We start from the raw sequence: 22,189 nt of genomic DNA, 5'->3' as shown, positions 1-22,189 counted from the left end.
TAGGAAGAATGAAGAGCTTTATTGTATCTGGTGAATCTGAGTGGATCAGTTAAGACAGTTTCTACTCCTTTAAGTCATAAATATAAATGTGTTAATTATAAATTGGTAAGTGTAAGAAAGAAAAGGGTGGAGTGAGAATTTATAATGGGGGGACTGATAAAGATTGGGGTAAAAGGAAGGCTTCTCTGAGAGAGCAACATATAAGCAGACAGCAAAAGCATATGTTGAAGTTAGGTAGGTGAAGAGTCCAGGGAAAGAATTTCATGCAGAGGGAACAGCTTATGCAAAGGCCCTGCAGCCAGAATGACCACGGAAAATTCCATGAACTGAAGAAGGTTAGGGTGATGGTATTGACGGGTGCAAGGGAACAAGCTAGATCATCCAGGCCACGCTAACCTGTATTAGAGTAAGTTTAAATAGCTGTCTTAATTACCCATCTAGAACTTTTCTCTAATTGAAGAATGAATGGTTTATACCTCTTAAAAGAATTTCCATCCCGAGTAAATAGTGTACGGGGATGGGATGGAGAAGGAAAGTTTTAGTTAAGACGAGAAGGCCTTTTCAGAATCCCTGAAAATATAACCTGAGCACCACTGTGCCCAGGGCTGGAAATTGGAGGTAGTTGTCCCTGGCTTATCTGTGTGGATGCTAGTTCGAGTTTGTTAATTCATTCACTCATTCATTAAATTTATATTCATTTTATGCACGCAGTGCAGAACTGAAGGTCTCCCCACCAGGAAAATGTCACCGCTGGATTAGTATTTCAGGTTTTACTGTAGGTTGTCTGATGGATTTAATTGGCAGTCTGGTGGTCCAGATTGAAAAGTTCTGTGGTGCTAATATTCGCAAGATGCATTAATGTAGGTTTAGAAAGACCAGAGATGATTTGCCTTCAATTAAGGAAAATTGGAAGATTATATAAATATTATTTATTTTTATGCCTCCTCCTCCCCGCCCCCTCCCCCCTCTTTCTTCCACTTTTCTCTATCAGCCATTCTCTTTGGAGTTTGAAGACCAGAACCAAGAAAAGGAGAGCAACAGACAAATGAAGTGGTCCCCGGTCTGCTGCCCTGTGCTCTCAACAGTAAAAGGAAGGTTGGCCAAGAGTCGACGCTCTGGATGAAGAAGATAAGGCAGTGCTTCGGCTTCTTAGACACCAGGACCGGTAGGGCAGCTGAGAAGCGGGCCCAGCGCAAAGCGGCTGCGGGTCGCGGCGAGGCAGCCGCCGCCTGTTTCTGAACCCCATTCCGGTAGCACCCGTTTCCCACAAGGGAGGCAGCCTGCCTTCCCCGGACCCCGCCGCGAGGTGGAGGGGGACCCGCGGGGAGGGGGTCAGCGCAGGGACCCAGAGCCGGGCGACCCGCAGGTCCCGGCGGAAAGTTGGCAGCCACCGCCCCCCTCGCCCGCCTTCCTCCTGGACTCTCCACCCCTCTCCGGGCCACACGGCGGAGGCGGGGGGTTGGGGGAACTGGCCTCGTGTTTTGGAACAGCTGCAGCCGGCGTTGGGCCCGCCTGGAATGCGGGAACAGGCTGCACACCAGGACTTTTATGGAAACTTGCTGCTGGAGCCGGCGGCGGCCAGAGGGCTCGTAGCGGCTGGAGCGGCGGCGGCCGGAGCGCCAGGACCCCTGACCACACCCCGGCACCCAGAGCCTGCCAGCGCGCACCCCGGACCTTCGCGTGTCGCCGGCTCGAGGCGGGTGAGAGGAGTCGGGGGGACGAGGGGAGGGGGCGGCCGAGACGGAGCCGTTGGCTCCCCCGGGGCGGCGGGGACGCGCGCCCCGGCTCCTGGCCCGGCTCCATCCAGCTGTGGCGACGCGCTGGTCTGCCGGCGCGAGCGAAACGGCCCTCGGAGGCGCTTCCGCGGGCTTGGCGGAGGGCGGACCGGGATCGGCCTGGCTGTCCCTCCATGGTCACCGGCCTCGGGCTCCCGGCCACGATTTCCTTGCCCGGCTCCGCAGCTTCAGCTCGGCTTGCGCCCTGTCTGTGCAGTTTCGGGAGCTTTCTCGGTCCTGCAGGTAGTGAGCCCTACGGCGGTGGAGCGGGTGCCGGTCCCCTTGCTCTGTCCCAGGGGTCCCGGCAGGTAAAGTGCCGTGTCGTCCCCCACCACGTGCCCCCGGCGCGGTCTCCGTCTCCGCCGGCAGTGCCTGTTGTTTTTAAGAGCAGTCATTCCTGATCGGTCCCTGTGGAGGCTGGGGACTGAAATGTGATTTAACAGCCCATCATCTGCCCCCTCCCTCCAGACTAGTTTTTAGTGATTCTAACCTATGTCGGATGTTGGGAGTTGTGCAACTAGAGCTGGAAGTTGGAGTGAATGATGTAGTCACCTCTCGAGACCTCCCTTCTCTGTATGCTTTTTGAAAACGCCGAGCCATTCCAACTGTTTGTAAACTCTGCAAAGCTCTACAAATGCTAAAAAATTATTGTTAATGGCGTTTATAAAGAAAATAACCTAGTTGATAGGTTAGTTGATTATCGCAATGACTTCAAGATCTTCATTTCATATTTATTTAATTTAAGGTCCATAATGCGAACGAAGAGGTTGGAAGGGGGGGTGGGGTGAAGAGAGAGTGGGAGAGAGAGACAGAGAGGGAGGATAGAATGAGAACAAGATAAAAATAGCATAAGGATATGCCCTAACAAAATGTCTGTCCTTGGGCTGGAGGCAGGTAAAGAAAAGAAGTTAAGCCATAATAAGAAAGAAATTAGTTCCATGAGCAAAGCAACAGGAGCATCATTCACCAGCTTAATTTTGTTAATGAATTCATGTATGGGCCCATTGGCCTTCGAGTCACAACATAACTATGTGTTGGGTAGCATGATTATATAAACTTAGGTATTTATACCATCTTAGTCACCCGTCATTGAGTGAACCACATTATTCTCCGCCAATCCTTTTACAGGTTAAATTGTTGCCATAAGAAAACTCAGAATACACATAAGTCTCTGAAATTCTTTTGAGTTTTGAAGCCCGGTAGGGTGGAAAAGTGCATTATCAACCAAATTGAGGGACAGGGTTTTTTTTGAGGAGGTATATTTAGTATAAATGAACTTTGATTACTTAATGTAGTTAAGTCAGATTCTTTCTCACAGCTATTAGCCCCCTATTTTTGAAGATATTTTATATTCTGGATGGGAATACTTGAAAGAAAAATGTGGGCAATTCTGTATTTTGTCTGCCACGACTCCCTTAAAGAGCCCTAAGCAAAAACCACAACAAAATTCTTTTAAATCCAATTTACGTTGATACAGTATTGATGTAATTTCCATTTTCATGAAAGAGTCACACTTTTAAATCCATTTGAAGCTGAAATGTAGTGAATAGCAATTTTTCCTACTCATTGAAAATGGAATCTGTGCTATTTTTGAAAATTTGATATGTAAGACTGATCATTGTCAAAATGTATGTCATCTTGAGATGACTATATTTAGCATCAGCGAAGGAATGCATTATCTAGGTTTTTGAACGGTATTTCTCCCCTGAAATTACATTTGAGGTATTTGGGTTAGGGTTTCATTTGTGAACAGAATGAAAACTGGATATGTATATTTGGAAGAGATTAATTGGGAATTTAGATTGCTTAGAACCCAAGTGGCCTGAAATGAGATACTACTTCATTTAGGAAAAAAAAAAGAAAACCTACTGTTACCTTTGAAACACCCTAAAGGCAAATAAAAGTATTGTTTAAATAAAAATACATGCCTAAAAGAAAGAAAACAATGTAGTAAATGTAAAAAAGTATGTAACAGATGGGCAGATGTCTGAAAGATTTTATAGAAGAGAGGACTTAGTACATTGTATGTTTGTAGGCCACACACACAAAACATCTTAGTAGTCAACTTTATAATTAAGAAGGAGAATGACCTACAGCATTCTTAACAATTTCACATATCTCTGTTCTTATTTAATCTGTCTGTGGTCGAGATCACCTGTATAGTTTCTTTCATGTTCTCTTTCTTCTGGTTTTATAATTGCAAGATTACATATCTATATACACTTAGAGTTGTTATATTTTCTTTTTCTATTTACATGCTCAGTGCATAGTTTGGCTTGACTTAATTAATGGTAGTATACTTTCCACACTCTAGGATGGGTGGATTTTTACCCAGAAATCCAACTTATTTATTTAACTTTCAATCAAATTTGTTTTTTATTATAAAGTTAATATAACCATATTATATTTATGGTTAAAAATTGTGGGGAACTGGAAAGGGGGCTCTCATCATCTGACACATAAATGGTTAGTATTTTGATATAGTTCCCTCTTTTCCCCATGCATAGGATGTTTTTTCTCTCATTGCCATATCTCAGTGAAAGTGCATATGTGAAAGCATCTGATACAGCATCTGCCATCTAGTAAGTGTTCAAGAGTTGGTTCTTTTTCTCCCTTCCCCTCTTTTTTTTTTCTTTCTTCATCTCCTCCTTTTTGTTCTCAGATTAGAAGACAGATAGTTTGGGGTCCCTAGGCCAGGTTTTGAGGTTGGTGAAATTTGACTTCCACCTTCCTTTCTGTGCCTCTTTCCTGCCCTTTTCTCCCCTTTGATTCTGCCTCCCTCTTTCTGGCCAAAATAGGCCTCCCCTTTGTCTCTTTGCATTTTCTCAATGATGCTTGTTCATTTAGATCAAGGGCCACAAACTGGGAGCCAAAAAGCCACTTTCAGCCATAGACATGCTTAAAAATAGTATATTTTATATTAAAATATGGATTTTCAGCCTCTCTTGAAAAATTGGAAAATCTTGGCAAAACTGGGTCCACATTTCTGCATAGCAAGAATATGCTGGAACTAAGTAGTGGCTCCCTCCTCAGATAGGGTACACACTCTTCTTTTGACATAGTCTCCACCATCCCTTACTGTTTGACAGTTAGTCATCTCTCATTTATATTACCTGTCAATTATACTACATAACATGAACTTACATTACCTGACTATAGTCACTTGAATATGCAGGCCCCTGATCTAAGTATCAATATTAGGGCAAGTCTGAAGCCATGATATGATGGGCAGTCTGCTGGACTTGGCATTAGGAACCTGGACGTTAAATGTTGAAGATATATTTTGGTTAGCAATCCTTCTCTTAAATAATCTGATCATGGGAATGGGAAGGAGAGGTTAACTTTCATTGACACTAATTGCTAGTGTCCATTGAGCTGAAAGGAACCATGTATTGAGAACTAAAAATATTTTAACTGGTGGGACTTTAGAAAGCATAGGGGAGATATCTCTGGGAAAGAAATCTTTCCTAGGAACTCTTAAATAATCCTACTCCTTCCCCATCTTAAGTGTTTAGGAGAGTTTTTGCGACCCTTAGACATTGGTCATCAAGTGGAGTTAACTACTATTCTTCCACCTCACTGTCCCACCCACTTGTTTGGGGCCAGCGGCCTGGGTCTTCCCATTCCCAGCTGTGTCCTTCATTGAAAGGCCATCTTCCACTTGAAGAGGGGATGAGGAGGCCCAGTCTCCTCCAGAAATTGCTTGGGAAGCCAACATCCTGAAAGTCCAATTTCTGGTTTTTCATGATATCTAGGTTAATAAGTAAACTCACTCCATTTTATTTTACTTTCTATAATTTTATTTATTTGTTTGTTCATTTGTTCATTCATTCCTGAATCCTCATCATCAGCCCTCCTTTTAGAGATATCATTCGTAAGTTTCATTTGGGCTGATTTTGGATCAGACAGTTTTCCTCCTCTTTGTTATTTGTTCACTAGCTCAAATATGAATCGAGTTTGTACTGTGTCCTAGTTGTTATATGAGACGCAAAAGATAAAGAACCAACTAGAGCACAGTTCTTACCTTTCAGGGACTCATAGTATGGTGAATGCTCTTTTGAAAACGTTACACACAGTCATATGAGTGCAAAGTATTATATATTAATACAGAAGCATGTCAAGACAGGTTGAAAATAAGATTCTTGGTTATAAGTGAGGAATTATATATTGGTAGGAGAAAAAACTCACTATTTTAAATAGGTAAAATAGGATCTAGTTTCATATTTTTGAGCTGTGATGAGGTTCATGATGTTTTGTAATATAATTTTTAGAGTATAAGGTTACAACCTTCATTAAATGTAATAAGGTTACATAATATTTAAGTTTATATTTCTTGTACAAGTGCAAAATGATAAAAATTTAGGGGCTTCCCTGCTTGTGCAGTGGTTAAGAATCCGCCTGCCAATGCAGGGGACACGGGTTCGAGCCCTGGTCCGGGAAGATCCCACATGCCGTGGAGCAACTAAGCCTATGTGCCACAACTACTGAGCCTGCACTCTAGAGCACATGAGCCACAACTACTGAGCCCAAGCGCCACATCTACTGAAGCCCACCCACGCGCTCTAGAGCCCGTGCTCCGCAGCAAGAGAAGCCACTGCAATGAGAAGCCTGCGCACTGCAACCAAGAGTAGCCCCCACTCGCCGCAACTAGAGAAAGCGCATACGTGCAGCAATGAAGACCCAACACAGGCAAAAATAATAAATAAATTAAAATAAATCAAAAAATATTTAGGCTCACATTTTATGAAGCTCAAAATAATTTTGTTTGTTCCAAAGACTGTAAAGAGGTAGGTTTTAACATTTACTTCTAGTGTATAGGTAAGCGTTCTGTCTAAAACCTTCTTAAAAGCTGAGACAAAGAATTTACTTGAGTTTAATGAAATGCAGATTTAAAGCTGTCACTTTCTTGACAATTCTGTTCTCCTTGAGAAAAGAGATAATACATTAACACAATGAAATAGTTATTGTAAATGATAGCCAGCTATGATTTAAAATTCTTTTCTTGATTCCTGCATTATTTGCTATCTTGAAATACTTTAATTGCATATCAAAAAAAGTCAAGTAAAGTAATTAAATTTAGAAAATTTAGAGGTCAAACATAGGTCCGATGAAATTCTAGAACAGGAACATTAGCATGCGTATTTTAAGACCGTCTGTTACACTTACTATTATATTCCTCTGTGAGACTTAACGTATTGTTTCACAGCTTGAGCTTTATACCTTACTATTCAACCTGGAAACTGTAACAGCTCAAAAGTATACACTATTTTTGAAACATATTTTATCAGGTCATTAAGTCATTTTCAAAGACTTTCTGAAGGTTATCTCATTTATTGCTATGCCAGCTGATACCAATATTAGTATATTGTGTATGTATACATATATACAATTCATATATATATATTTCGTGTACTTTTAGGTAAAAATGGAGAATGACGGAGTGAAAGAGTAGTTGACTAGAAGTCAAGAAACTTGGAGTCTAGTTCCTTCTTCTGCTGCTGAATAGTTTGCAGCCTTGGATTGGTCACTGAATCTTTTTGAGCCTCCCATTTTTTCATATGGTAAATGAACGGGTTGGACTAAGTGATCTTTAAGGTCTTTAGCGAATGAGCTCTAAAAGTCCATAGTTCTTAGTACATGTATAACCAGACCCCAAATGTAATTCTGACGGGTAGTAAAACCTGTTCAAAACTGAACTCAATTTTTTATCCCTTAAACATGCTTTTAATGGTAACCCTGTCCACCCGTTCACTCAAACTAAGAAACTTGAACTAATTCTTTTTTTTTTTTAAGATTTATTATTTATTTATTTTGCTGCATCGGGTCCCAGCTGTGGCACGCAGATCTTCCTTGCGGCTCACGGGCTTCTCTCTAGTTGTGGTGTGTGGGTTTTCTCTCTCTGGTTGCAGTGTGGGCTCCAGAGCACATGGGCTCTGTAGTTTGTGGCACTCAGGCTCTAGTTGAGGCACACGAGCTCAGGAGTTGTGGCGCGCAGGCTTAGTTGCTCCACAGCATGTGGGATCTCGATTCCCTGACCAGGGATCAGATCCATGTCCCCTGCACTGTAAGGCGGACTCCTTAACACCAGACCACAAGGGAAGTGCCTGAACTAATTCTTGACAGTATTCCTCTCCTCACCTCTACCCTCCAAATCTAATTGGTTAAAATTTTTGCAGTAATGCCCCCAGTACAACCCCCTTCCCTGGAGGAAGGGACTTTTTGTCTTTTTGTTCACTTTCATCTCTCCACAGCCTAGGATAGTCCCTGGTATGTAGTAGGAGCTTAATAAACACTTGTTAAATAAATGAATGAATGGGTCACCATGTCATGTCAATTATACTTCTAAAATGTCTTTTCCAACGTTTCATTCCTAATGCTGCTATCTTAATTCAGGCCCTTATCTTCTGTTGCCAAGATCATTCTACTTGTCCTCCCTGTAGTCTTTCCCCATTTTATTCCAGTTTTCTACACTGCGTCTTTCTTTTTTCTTTCTAGAATACGTATCTTATTAAGTCACATTTCTACTTTAAAAAAATCCTTTGCTGGCTCCCCATTGACTATAGGATCAAGTCTAAACTGTTTCTAAATATGGCATTTAGGAATCTTCCTATTCTGTGCCCAGTCTGTCTCTCCAGTTTTACCATAGATTCTCTGGACAACTTATAGCTCCCCCAATTTGTACTGGGCTATCAGGCCTTGGTGTTTTTGTTCGTGTTGCTTCTTTTGCCTGGATGCCCTTACTTTTCTACATTGTGAAATCCTACTTGTCCTTCAGGGTCTAAATCAAATGTCACCATCTCTCTCTGTGTCATCTGCCCTCACCCCAGCCCCCTCCTTAACCCACCATAGTCTTTCCATGACTTTTCCATATTTCTGTAGCCCAGTATATCCTGCTGTTATAGCACTTATTACTCTGTTTTATAATTAGTTGTGGTCCCATCTCTTTTTCCTAACAAAGCTAATTGATTTCAAAGGCTGTCACCTACATTTTGTATACCATCACCAGGCATAATGTCTGGTACACAGTAGATTCTCCTCACAAAAATACTGTGTTTGTAAATACAGACCTAATCTGTCCAGTTTGAAAAAAAATGCATTCTTGATAAATCATGGACAGGCTATAGTAATATTGCAGTATTCCCTCTGAAACCTATGATGGGTACTTGTCTTCATTTAAGAAGACATTGAATGCTTAATATGCTGGAATGGCATTATTAAATCCCTTCATCATACTTTTATTATGACCAAGCTTTTGTTGATGAACCACATGTTCAACCTTATCCTTTGGTCAGTGTTTTGTCTTATTCTTGATAACAATTCAACTGGCTTGCTTGACATCTTAGACACTTAGAAAAGTACAGTGAGGCCTAATTGTTGTGTTGCTGCTGCCCCTTTAAGGTGGCTAAAGACATTACATCTGCCTGCCCAAACAGAAGAAAAGTTACTTAATACTAGATTAAGAAAAGTGTGTGAGATTCCAGATATAAATCCTTTGGCATTTATGTTACTGAGTATAGGAATTAAGTTGTTAAACTAAGCCTCATTTGGTGTTCTAAAATACAGTAAGGGAGTGCTCAGTCTACTACTTTATTTTTAGAATTAGAACTGACATGATTTGATAGAATGTTCTTTCCTATAATTCAGGAAATCTCAAAATGTGGTTTTAGAATCATTGGGAGTCCCCAAGACCCTTCAAGGACCCATGAGGTCCTTCCTTTTCTAACAACATATCTGTATGAGGCCATGTTTTCTTTATATACTTCAGTCAAAACAACGTATCATGATAGTTTGAATGCAGAAACAGATATGAGAATATACCTGTCTTTTATTAAGCCAGATATTAAAGAGATATGCAAAAATGTAAAACAATGTCACTTTTCTAATTACTTTTATTTTGGAAAGTAGTTTTTTTCATAAAATGTGTTTATGTATAATGGGCTTGTTATTTCAAATGACTTAATAAGTATATATTTGGAAATTCTGTTTTATGTTCAATACATTATATATCTATAGATATAATCTATATAAACAAAAGCTTTCTGGGCTCCTCAGTAATAGGCTCAGGGGGCTTCCCTGGTGGCGCGGTGGTTGAGGGTCCGCCTGCCGATGCGGGGGGCGCAGGTTCGTGACCCGGTCCGGGAGGACCTGCGTGCCGCGGAGCGGCTGGACCCGTGAGCTGTGGCCGCTGGGCCTGCGCGTCCGGAGCCTGTGCTCCACGACGGGAGAGGCCGCGGCAGTGAGAGGCCCGCGTACCGCAAAAAAAAAAAATAATAATAATAATAAATAACAGGCTCAGATATTATGCCTTTTTATACTTTCTTGGTAATTATCTTTCATCCCATGTGGTCTATGAGCTCCATGAAAAGACATTTTATTCTATATTCATCTTTGTATATGTAGTGCCTTATACTGTCTAGCACGTTGTAGAAAGATGTTTAATAAATGTTTCTTGAATTAATAAATACATATTTATTCATTTTAGCAAATTTCTTCATTTCCCATTTATTCTTAGTTCTATCATACTCATCACCTCTGACTTTAAGAAATAACATTCAAACCAACTAGTATATGGTACATAATAGGGATTCAGTTGTTATTTTCCACCCTTCTCCTTAATTAGTATAGAGACACCAGGTCTTTCCTCTAATGTACTGTAACTTTAAAAAAATTCTTACTTTTTTTTTAACATCTTTATTGGAGTATAATTGCTTTACAATGGTGTGTTAGTTTCTGCTGTATAACAAAGTGAATCAGCTGTACGTATACATATATCCCCACATCCCCTCCCTCTTGCGTCTCCCTCCCTCCAACCCTCCCTATCCCACCCCTCTAGGTGGTCACAGAGCACCAAGCTGATCTCCCTGTGCTATGCGGCTGCTTCCCACTAGCTATCTGTTTTACATTTGGTAGTGTATATATGTCCATGCCACTCTCTCACTTCGTCCCAGCTTACCCTTCCCCCTCCCCATGTCCTCAAGTCCATTCTCTACATCTGCGTCTTTATTCCTGTCCTGCCCCTAGAAAAAAATTCTTACATTTTATTGATATATGTAACTTCATTTCATTAATGACTTCACCAAATGAGAACTTGCCAATTTTCTTTGAGTGGTTACTTTAAAGTCTTCCCAAGAGAGAATAAAAGGCGAGAGTTACGGGGTTTGATCCTGGGCATAATTCTGAGGGCTAGGAGGAGGTCCTGCGCAGTGCCTAGAATGTGGTGGGTGCCATTGCAGTAGGGCTTAAAGCGTCTGTAAAGTGCTGTGCACTGTGCTGAAATAGGCATTGGGCAGGCTGTAAGAAAGAGACTTTGCATTGTTGAAGACAATGGAAAAAGCCGATAATTGTTGAAGCTTTGTGGTGGGTGTATGGGGGTCTATGATATGAGTTGCTCTAATTTTATATATGTGTGAGATAATAAAAAATTAAAGAAGATAGATTAGACTGATACATCTAAGATGTTTAGTATAAAATATTTAAATTTATGCCAGATACATCTAGCAACTAGAAAATCTAATATATCTAGAAAATCTAAACACATTTTGAGATGTCAGAGACTGAAGGGAAAAAAATCCATGCTTAGGTTGAAGTGCAGAAAATCACCATTTCTATTTATTGTTAGTTTGGGAAAATACTTCATTGGGAAAGAAGTGGCTTAAGAATTGTCTTGGAGATGGAAACAGGCATTGAATGTATTTGTAGAGGTGGGAGGTTGAAGGAATGGAAGAAGACAAGGTAAATCAGAGAGGCTAAGGGAACCTGCAAAAGGGCCTAACAAGCCCAGGTAAGAATTTCGGCTCTGGTGCATGATGCACTGTGCAGTTTATATCCTCAGAGCTGAGTGATAGACCAGAGTTAAGGAGCACAGAGCAGTAGAGAAGGCAGTAGCCGAGTTGATGAAGGTAGAAAGAATGGCAAGCTATTACCTTATTAGAAATCAAAAGAATCATGGCTAGAAGTTACTCTGGAACTTTTAAAACCTCATTTTAGGGACTTCCCTGGCAGTCCAGTGGTTAAGACTCCACACTTCCACTGCAGAGTTGCAGCTTCGATCCCTGGTGTTGGGGAGCTAAGATCCCCCATGCCACGTGGTGAGGCAAAAAAAAAGAAAAAAAAAAAGAAAGAAAAAGAAAACCTCATTTTACTAATATGTAATGTGTACTTAAAATCATTATTCTGATTTGCACATGAAGCAACGAACAAAGGATTAATCTCCAAAATATACATGCAGCTCAATATCAAAAAAACAATCAACCCAATCCAAAAATGGGCAGAAGACCTAATAGACATTTCTCCAAAGAGGATATACAGATCGCCAACAAACACATGAAAGGATGCTCAACATCACTAATCATTAGAGAAATGCAAATCAAAACTACAATGAGGTATCACCTCACACCAGTCAGAATGGCCATCATCAAAAAATCTACAAACAATAAATGCTGGAGAGGGTGTGGAGAAAAGGGAATCCTCCTGCATTGCTGGTAGGAATGTAAATTGATACAGTCACTATGGAGAACAGTATGGAGGTTCCTTAAAAAACTAAAAAAAGAATTACCATATGACCCAGCAATTCTACTACTGGGCATATACCCTGAGAAAACCATAATTCAAAAATATACAAGTACCACAGTGTTCATTGCAGCACTATTTACAATAGCCAGGACGTGGAAGCAACCTAAATGTCCATCGACAGATGAATGGATAAAGAAGATGTGGCACATATATACAATGGAATATTAGCCATAAAAAGGAAGGAAATTGAGTCATCTGTAGAGAGTTGGATGGACCCAGAGTCTGTCATACAGAGTGAAGTAAGTCAAAAAAACAAATACTGTATGCTAACACATATACATGGTATCTAGAAAAATGGTACTGATGGACCTAGTGTCAGGGCAGGAATAAAGACACAGACATAGAGAACGGACTTGAGGACACAGTGGGGAAAGGGGAGGCTGGGACGAAGTGAAAGAGTAGCACTGACATATATACACTACCAAATGTAAAATAGATAGCTAGTGGGAAGCAGCCACATAGCACAGGGACATCAGCTGGTGCTTTGTGATGACCTAGAGGGGTGGGGTAGGGAGGGTGGGAGGGAAGTCCAAGAGGGAGGGGATATATGTATATGTATAGCTGATTCACTCTTGTACAGCAGAAGCTAACACAACATTGTAAAGTAATTATGCTCCAATAAAGAAGTATAAAAAAAATCATTATTCTGATAATATGTACCAGTTAAGAACTTTGAAGAGACTGCATTAAAAAAGCTTTCCTATAGCAACTGAGGTAACTTTATGTACTCACCACATTGGATTCTGGTACCTATTGAAAAGTTTTAATAATTCAGATGTTTATCAGCATTCTGAAAGAGAGAAAACTATTAAAGTGAATACTTTGAATTTTATACTTCTCATTTTGTAAGTTTATTAATCAAAATAATGATCCATATGAATAATAAATATATATGAGTATTTCTAGTAAGGATTATTATGTGAAATTGAAGGAGGGCCTGGGACCTCTGTGCTAAATAAAGCAGCAAATTCCACATGAGTTTATAGACTAGTAGGTGAAATGTTGACTAATAATATATGTAAAAAGCATGAAAGTGGGAGGAGTTGATAAAATAATCAAAGATTGAATGGGTATTTGGAATTTGAGAATCTGTTTCCAAAACATTAATTTGAAAATCTTTTGTTAAGTGTTCGATAGCGTATTTTAAAATGTAGTATTGACAGTTTATTAAGGGAATAAAAGTTGAGTCAGAGGAATGGAATCTTTTAGAGTTCCTGGTTTTGATGATTACTACATGGATATTGAAAACCTTTCCATGATGGCTTTTGGGATTTATTTTAAATTATAATTTATTATTTAACAAGCATGGAGCTAGGCACTAGAAAGGAACCAATCCTCTGTATTGTGGGAAAGGAGCATAAAGTCTACCAGATGTACAGATGAAAGTCTGGGTGGAATTAAGAGTATTGCAGAATGTAGACTGAGAATGGAAGTCATTGACCTTAGGCATCTAATGGGAAGTTTGGGGTATGGTGTGTGCTGGTTTTCAATTCTGTGTCAAGTACGGTTGATGTTAGAACCATACCGGTGTCTACAGATAGCAAGGCAGACTGAACCATTAAAAATCCTGTTCCAAGGCTTTTGTTCAGAGTTTTGGCCAAGAGACTGTTAATAACGTGAGAATAGGGAGAGCACCTGTCTATTCAGTGCTGCATTTCTCAATGTCTGGCAGAATGCCTGGCACATAATAGATGCTTAATAAATATTTTTGTAATGAACGGTGTGGTCTATTTATATTATAGTCCGGCATAATGATAATCAGAGAGTCATACATTATATCCCAACGATCCTTAACTGTTTATAAAGTGCTTCCTCTTGAAGTTGGCAGGATTTACTTATTCAGTCAACAATTATTATATATGTCTTCGATGTACCAGGCACATGCTAAATACTATGGATACAGTGGTGTATAAAATACAGTCTCTACTCTCAGAAAGCTTACTTTCTGATAGAGGAGGTGGTCAAGAAAGTCCTTTATTACCATACATTGTGGTAAATGCCACAGTTAGGGTAAGCATGGGGGTGCTACAGAAACACACACAGGAAAAGCACCTAACCCAGTCTCGTGGAGGCAAGGAAGGCTTCCTGGAGAAAAGTGACAGTTTATCTAAGAACTAAAGGATGAGTAGGAGTTAGCTAAGAGAATAAGAGAATGAGTAGAACATCAAGCTGGGGGAGCTGGCTGTGTGAAGGCTCAGGTGTGCCAGTATTTCAGTATGGGTGATGGAGGGAGGTATGGAGAGAGATGAGACCAGAGAGGTAATTTAAACGACCAAAGTGTATTAACTCACTGAAGAAAAAGTGTAGAGTCAGAAGAAAAGGGCAAAGACTGAAACGAGGGGGCAGACAACACTGACGAAGTGTAGAGAGGCAAAGAAGCCCTCAGAGGAGCAGAGAAGGAATGGTCAGAGACATGACCAGGGAGAGAAATGGTGTCATGAGCCAAGTGAAGGCTCATGAGAAGGATTTCAAGAATGAAGGAGTGGGACTTCCCTGGTGGTCCAGTGGTAAAGAATCCGCCTTCCAATGCAGGGGGACGTGGGTTCGATCCCTGACCCCTGGTCGGGGAACTAAGATCCCACATGCCACGGGGCAACTAAGCCCGCATGCCACAACTACTGAGCTTGCACACCTCAGTGAGAGAGCCCACGTGCCACAAACTACAGAGCCCATGCGCTCCGGAGCCCACGCACCACAACTAGAGAGAGAAAAACCTGTTCACCACAACAAAGAGCCTGCATCGCAACGAAAGATCCCGCACGCTGCAACGAAGACCCCGCATACCGCAACTAAGACCTGACGCAGCCAAAAGAAGATAAATAAATATTTAAAAAATAGAATGGGGCTTCCCTGGTGGTGCAATGCTTAAGAATCCGCCTGCCAATGCAGGGGACGTGGGTTTGAGCCCTGGTCCGGGAAGATCCCACATGCCACGGAGCAACTCATGTGCGCCACAACTACTGAGCCTGCGGTGTGGAGCCCGCGAGCCATAACTGCTGAGCCCGCCAGCCACAACTGCTGAGCCCACCAGCCACAACTACTGAAGCCTGCTCACCTGGAACCCGTGCTCCGCAACAAGAGAAGCCACTGCAGTGAGAAGCCCGCGCACCACAACGAAGAGTAGCCCCCGCTCGCCACAACTAGGGAAAGCCTGTGCGCAGCAATGAAGACCCAACACAGACATAAATAAATAAATAAATAAATAAATAAATAAATAAATAAATAAATTTGGTTTAAAAAAAAGAATGAAGGAGTGACTGAGAGTGTCAGATGTAGCAAAGAGGTTCAGAAGGCAGGAACTGTCCATTTTATTTGACAATATGAGAAAAGTATTATTATGCCTAATTTACATGTAAAACTGAAGTTCACAGAAGTTAACTGGCTTGCCCAGGACCATACATCTAATAAATGACCTCATCCAAGTTTTCTGGCTCTAACTCCAGTACTTCTTCCATAGTCATTGTCTTTTGTTTTTGTTTTTGTTTTGGCCATGCTGCACGGCTTACGGGATCTTAGTTCCCTGACCAGGGATCGAACCCGGGCTCAGGTCAGTGAAAGCGCCGAGTTCTAACCACTGGACAGCCAGGGAATTCCTACCATCATTGTCTTATTGTGTTAGAAACGTCAACAATTAACTGAGAAAGTATCAGGATATATTTATAATTCTAAATTCTACAAAGGTCCTTAAGCAGCAAAAGTTCTAGGAGAATATTTTGGAAGATTTCAAATTATATTTGTATGAATCTTTTATCAAATTTAAAAATACACAGGTTTGTACATTTTTGTATGAGAGGAGTTACGAAAAGTTATGACAAGATCAAACCTGTATATGTCATTTGTTCTGAAATTTTACTTTCATAATACACATTCCACCACCTGTAATTATGATCATTTATTGATACATATTGAGCAGCTTAGTCCACGGCATGGTCCCTAGTTGGCTGATAGAAGAGAAGGAGGTAGTTTGGGCAGAGTTGAAGGTGACGGTGCCCTTCTGGCAGGAAGGGCATGAGTATTTAGGACATTGTGGAGTTAGGATGGAGAGAGGGTACTAGGAGGCAGAAAGGAGAGGATGTAAGGAAACTGAAACATTTTCAGCTGCAGTTTAGAGTGCATTATGGCTCCATTCCTTGACTAAAGTTCACCGTCTATGACTCCCTTTCACAGGAATTTCTTCTATGGGTTTATGGTTTAGTGTTGAGATTCACTAAAATGTGTGACATTCAACTAATTTTTAAACGTTTCACAGAGTCTTTGTCATGACTTTGTTGAAGTCAATTAATACTTTAAAAAGCCTTCATAAAACCAAAATTCTCACAGTCACTAAACAAATAAAAGTGAATTTGGTTACCCTAGGAGTACATTGTTAAATAATGTTCTGTTATATTAGCGATTCAGAAGCCTTTTGTACTCTCGGCAATTTATCAGAATGATGAGATATATCATTGTGTTTCTTAATCAAGAGAATAACATACATGTGAATATTGTTACTGGATTCTTCACTGTCATTAGTTACAGCAATAGGAGGGCTGCTTGCATGTTGCTGACTTAGGCACTTTAAAAATCAGAGACCAAACAGTCCCTAACTTTATCATACATGAATGAGTTTACTAAATGAATTCTAAACCACAACCAGCTGAGAGAGCAGCATTTCATTCAATACCTGGGAATCCTTTAATAACCTCACTGTGTGTTTTGCTTAACTCCAAGTAATTCTAAGAGAATAACTGCTAGCATGTATCACTTTAAAAGGAAATAAACTACTTAAATAAAAACTCTGTGCTGCTCACATAAGGCAAAATACCTGCTTCTCACTTACCCAGCACCATGTTCTGCTGCCAGTTGCCAGCTAAATATTACAAATTCACTAAATGTAGAGAATACTGTTAGTAATGTCTTTTTAGCTTCCAACATGTTTCTACTGCTCAGAATTGTGGTTCTCAGATAATTGGATTAAAGGCTATGTTGATTACATAAGAAGGTAAAAGCTTATAAGCTGGCTGGTATTCCCATACAAAACAATTGTGCTGCTTTCTTGGCATCAGCATAATACAGTGGGGAAGAATGCAGACTCAGTAGTCACACTGCCTGTTTCTATCCTATGTCCACCACTCATTAGTTGTGTGGTCTTTGACAAGTTACTTGACTTTTCAGAGACTCAGTTTTCAGAGACTCAATTTCCATAAGACTTCAAATCCTATTACATAAACTCCGAGACATTGTTCTCATATTAATATTTTAAGAAATTTTAAATTACTGAGCTTGGAAAGGTTTTTGAGAGAGGGTTTTATGATAGTATTTACTTTAAAGGGTTATTGTGGGAAATAAATGAAATAATGCTTATTAACCAGTTGGCACATTACCTAGCACATAGTAAAGGCTCAATAAATACTAGCTATCATCATAAATTATTCATATTGTGATCAAAGGAATTATTAGTGAGATAGTGGGTTTAGATAAGGCAATCCATCAATGACTGTGGCACAGAGTTCTTTCCTGTGAAGTTAATAAACCAAATGTAGTCAAATTTATACCTTTAACCTGGTTTAGCACAGAAGGACAACTGAGTTAGCAATGGAAACATGCTGTTGTTCTACCAGGCAGAGTCATGCCTTTTAAAAATTATCTATAAATCCTACAAATATTTATCTGTTGATTTTGAATTTTCTTCTTCAACATAAAACTATGCAAGAGATATGGGTCCTATGGGTTTTCAATCTACACCTTAAAAGACAGTCCTACGATGCAAAAAGCTAATAAACTTATTTTGCTACAATTTTTTTATCCTCAAAATGCAGAACAGAGCGAACTCTGGGCAAAGAATAACTTGCTTGTACTTTAACCAAAAACGTTAAAGTTAGTACTATTCAAATTTTCACAGACTTTCAAAAAGAGATCTCAGAATACTGAAATGACATTTTAAAATTTTTTTTCAAAAATATTTATTTACTTGGCTGTGCCAGGTCTTAGTTGCGGCACATGGGATATTCGTTGCCACGTGCAGGATCTTCCTTGCGGTATGCGGGATCTTTTTAGTTGTGGGTTGCGAGATCTTTAGTTGCGGCATGCAAACTCTTAGTTGCGGCATGTGGGATCTAGTTCCCTGACCAGGGATCAAACCCAGGCCCCCTGCATTGGGAGTGCAGAGTCTTAGCCTCTGGAACACCAGGGAAGTCCCTGAAATAACATTTAAAAAACCATTTTAAGTGGTTTTGCTCATACTAAATTTTAAAAAATCAATCTCATTTTATTCTGAATCTATAAATAAGTCAAGATATAATTTGAAGATTTTTAAAAAATTAGATGACGAGGGCTAGCTGATCCATGTATTCTCCAGGATTACTCTTGACAGGCTAATTCTTCACTGTCACCAAGCCACACAATTTTCTTTTATTTCACCAGGAAAAAAAGGCTTCCTGAAATTCCCTCTGGCCAATTAATTCAGCTAAAATTATCAGTCTCTATAATCCCATGTGAGATGATCAAATTTTCATCATACCCTGTGGTATTACTCTTTTAAATTGCACAAATAATATGTTAATGTGTTCACTAGCAGGGGAAATGTTGGTTTTTACTGAAAAGGGTAAATTGTGGTGAGGGAGACTAAGTAATGAAATTAATCAAACTTATTGATACCCACTAATGGTAGGTATGATTCTTGAGATATCTAATCCTAACTAGGAAGCAGCAGAGTTGGAATTTAGATTTAGGTCTGATTATCAAATTGTAGTAATCAAAGTGTGAGGTGATGAAGGCTTGTATTAGTATGGGGGCAGTGAAAATAGTCAAGTAATATATAACAGCAAATTTGAAAATAACATTCACAAATCATGACAATCTATTAAAATTTAGGAGATATAGAAGAAGAATGAAAGCTTGAGAAGCTATGAGAATGAAGACTAGGTTTTATTATACAAGAAGAAATATCTTATAGGTAACTCTAGATATGATACAGTGGCTCAGGTAAGACAGCAGAACTAGAGCTGCTTGTTATTTTTATCTCAGGCACATAGATTACTCAAACCTTGGTTAATGATACTCTCATTCATGCATGACCTCCTTTTATTAGGTAATTATTGTTAATAATGTAATAAGCACCCACAGACCCACTAAACAACCAAAGTTAGGATTTGTTAATAATTACATGGAATCTTGTCCAACCCACTCCTATCATATTGTCTCCTCCTACAAAGAAAACTTTGGCCCTAGATGGCTTCACTGGGAAGTTCTTGCAAACATTTAAGGAAAAAATAATACCAAGTCTGCATGAACTCTTACAGAAAACTAAAGAAGAGGAAATACTTCCCAACTCATTCTATGAGAACAGTATTACTCTGTTAACAAAAGCAGACATTACAAGAAAATAAAACTGCAGACTAATATGCCTTATAAACATGGGTGCACAAGTGCTTAACAAAATTTTATCAAATTGAATTATCAGTATGTTGAAAGAATAATACATCATGACTAAATGAAATTTATCCTAGGAATATAAAGTCTATTTAAGGGACTTCCCTGGTGGTGCAGTGGTTAAGACTCTGCACTCCCAATGCAAGGGACCCAGGTTCGATCCTTGGTTGGGGAACTAGATCCCACATGCCTGCTGCAACTAAGAGTTCACGTGCCACAGTTAAGGAGCTGGCAAGCCGCAACTGAGGAGCCTGCAAGCTGCAACTAAGTAGCCTACTGGCCGCAAGTAAGGAACCTGAGAGCCTCAACTAAGGAGCACGCCTGCTGCAATAAGATAAATTAATTAATATATAATTAATTAATTAAATTAATATATATAATCGGGTGCAACCAAATTAATAAATTAATAAATAAAATAACAATAAATAAACTTACATTAAAAAATGAAGTCTATTTAACATTTGAAAATTAAGTAATTCACCATAATGAAAATTAAAATCATATGATTACTTCATAGACATAGCAAAGGCATTAAATTAAATACAACATCCGTTCCTGAAATTACTCCACCACAATAGGAATAGAAAAGAACTTCATCTGAAATAGGGCATCTAAGAAAAATCTATAGTTAAAAATCAGGGCTTCCCTGGTGGCGCAGGGGTTGAGAGTCCGCCTGCCGATGCAGGGGACACGGGTTTGTGCCCCGGTCCGGGAAGATCCCACATGCCGCGGAGCAGCTGGGCCCGTGAGCCATGGCCGCTGAGCCTGCGCGTCCGGAGCCTGTGCTCTGCAACGGGAGAGACCACAACAGTGAGAGGCCCGTGTACCGCAAAAAAAAAATACTTAATGGTAAAAGACAGAACATTTTCCCCCTAAGATCAGGAACAAGGCAAAAATGTCTGTCCTCACTACTTCTTCTTTTTCTTCTTCTTCTTCTTTTAAAATATTGGACTATAGTTGATTTACAATTTTGTGTTAGTTTCAGGTGTACAGCAAAGTGATTCAGTTGTACGTATACATACCTCTAATCTTTTTCAAATTCTTTTCCCATTTAGGTTATTACAGAATATTGAGCAGAGTTCCCTGTGCTATACAGTAGGTCCTTGTCGGTTCCTTTCACTGCTTCTATTTCACATTGTACTGGAGAGTCTAGCTAGTACAATCAGGCCAGAAAAAGAAATAAAAGACATCCAGAGTGGAAAGTAAAAGTTAGAACTGTGTTCACAGATGATATAATCGTCTATGTGGAAAATCTGATGGAATCTACAATAAAGTAATAAATTACATCAGCAGGGTAACAGGATATAGGATCAGAATACAAAAATAAGTTCTGGACTTCCCTGGTGGCACAGTTGTTAAGAATCCGCCTGCCAATACAGGGGACACAGGTTCGATCCCTGGTCTGGGAAGATCCCACATACCGCGGAGCAACTAAGCCCGTGCACCACAACTGCTGAAGCCCACGCACCTAGAGCCCATGCTCCGCAACAAGAGAAGCCACTGCAGTGAGAAGCCTGCGCACCACAACAAAGAGTAGCCTCTGCTTGCCGCGAATAGAGAAATTCTTCTGTGCGCAGCAATGAAAACCCAACACAGCCCCCCCCCAAAAAAAGTTGTATTTCTATATACTAGTATCAAACAATCATCAACTGAAATGTAAAAAACAGCATTTACAATAGCATCAATAAACATGAAATTATTTAGAGATAAATCTCACAGAAGATGTGGAAGACCTGCACAGTGAAAACTATAAAACATGTCTGAGAAAAAATTGTAGAAGATGTAACTAACTGAATCAAGAGATATACTGTGTTCATAGATCAAAAGACTCAACATTATTAAGATGTGAATTCTCCTCAAATCCATCTACAGTTTTCAACACAATCCCAATGAATATCACAGCAGGCGTTTTTACAGAAATTGACAATCTGATCCTAAAATTTGTATGTGAATACAAAGGACTTAGAATAGCCAAAACGAGTTTGAAAAAGAAGGGTCAGAGTTACACTACCCTTTTCTTTTTCTTTTATTTTTACTTTTTTATTTTTTTTGGCCGTGCCGCACGGCTTGCAGTATCTTAGTTCCCTGACCAGGGATCGAACCCAAGCCCCAGCAGTGGAAGCATGGAGCCCTAACCACTGGACCACCAGGGAATTCTCTACAGCACCTTTTTCATATCTCATTATATAGTACACTAATCCGGGACTTCCCTGGTGGTCCAGTGGTTAGGACTCCACGCTCCCAATGCAGAGGCCACAGGTTCGATCCCTGGTCGGGAAATAAGATCCTACATGCCCCGTGGCATGACCAAGAAAAAAAAAAAAGATTGTGGCATGGTGACTATAGTTAAAAACAAACAAACAAACGTAATATTGGCATCAAGAGAGACAGATAAATTGATGGAACAGAATGGAGGGTCCAAAAATAGACCG

General features: G+C 40.1%; 1 protein-coding gene across 8 annotated transcripts in view; it reads left to right on the top strand.

The window, feature by feature from the left end:
• Positions 1 to 1,490: 1,490 nt before the first annotated feature.
• Positions 1,491 to 22,189, top strand: part of NEXN (nexilin F-actin binding protein) — a 58,166-nt gene continuing 37,467 nt past the window's right edge. For 2 of the 8 annotated variants that reach the window (XM_060139680.1, XM_060139678.1), the window contains exon 1: positions 1,565 to 1,700. Coding sequence is in view for 5 of the 8 variants with exons in the window: in XM_060139674.1 (XP_059995657.1) it covers positions 1,518 to 1,696 (179 nt within the window). In the remaining 3 variants the exon portion in view is untranslated. Of the gene's footprint in view, positions 1,701 to 2,000; positions 2,019 to 22,189 lie in introns of those variants that run through there. The other 6 variants (XM_060139674.1, XM_060139677.1, XM_060139673.1 and 3 more) reach the window with 6 other exon arrangements.

The sequence above is a fragment of the Lagenorhynchus albirostris genome, chromosome 2 (assembly GCF_949774975.1).
Source record: "Lagenorhynchus albirostris chromosome 2, mLagAlb1.1, whole genome shotgun sequence".
Taxonomy (NCBI): domain Eukaryota; kingdom Metazoa; phylum Chordata; class Mammalia; order Artiodactyla; family Delphinidae; genus Lagenorhynchus; species Lagenorhynchus albirostris.
The sequence above is the reverse complement of the archived record's forward strand: the minus strand, read 5'-3'. Positions and strand labels throughout refer to the sequence as shown.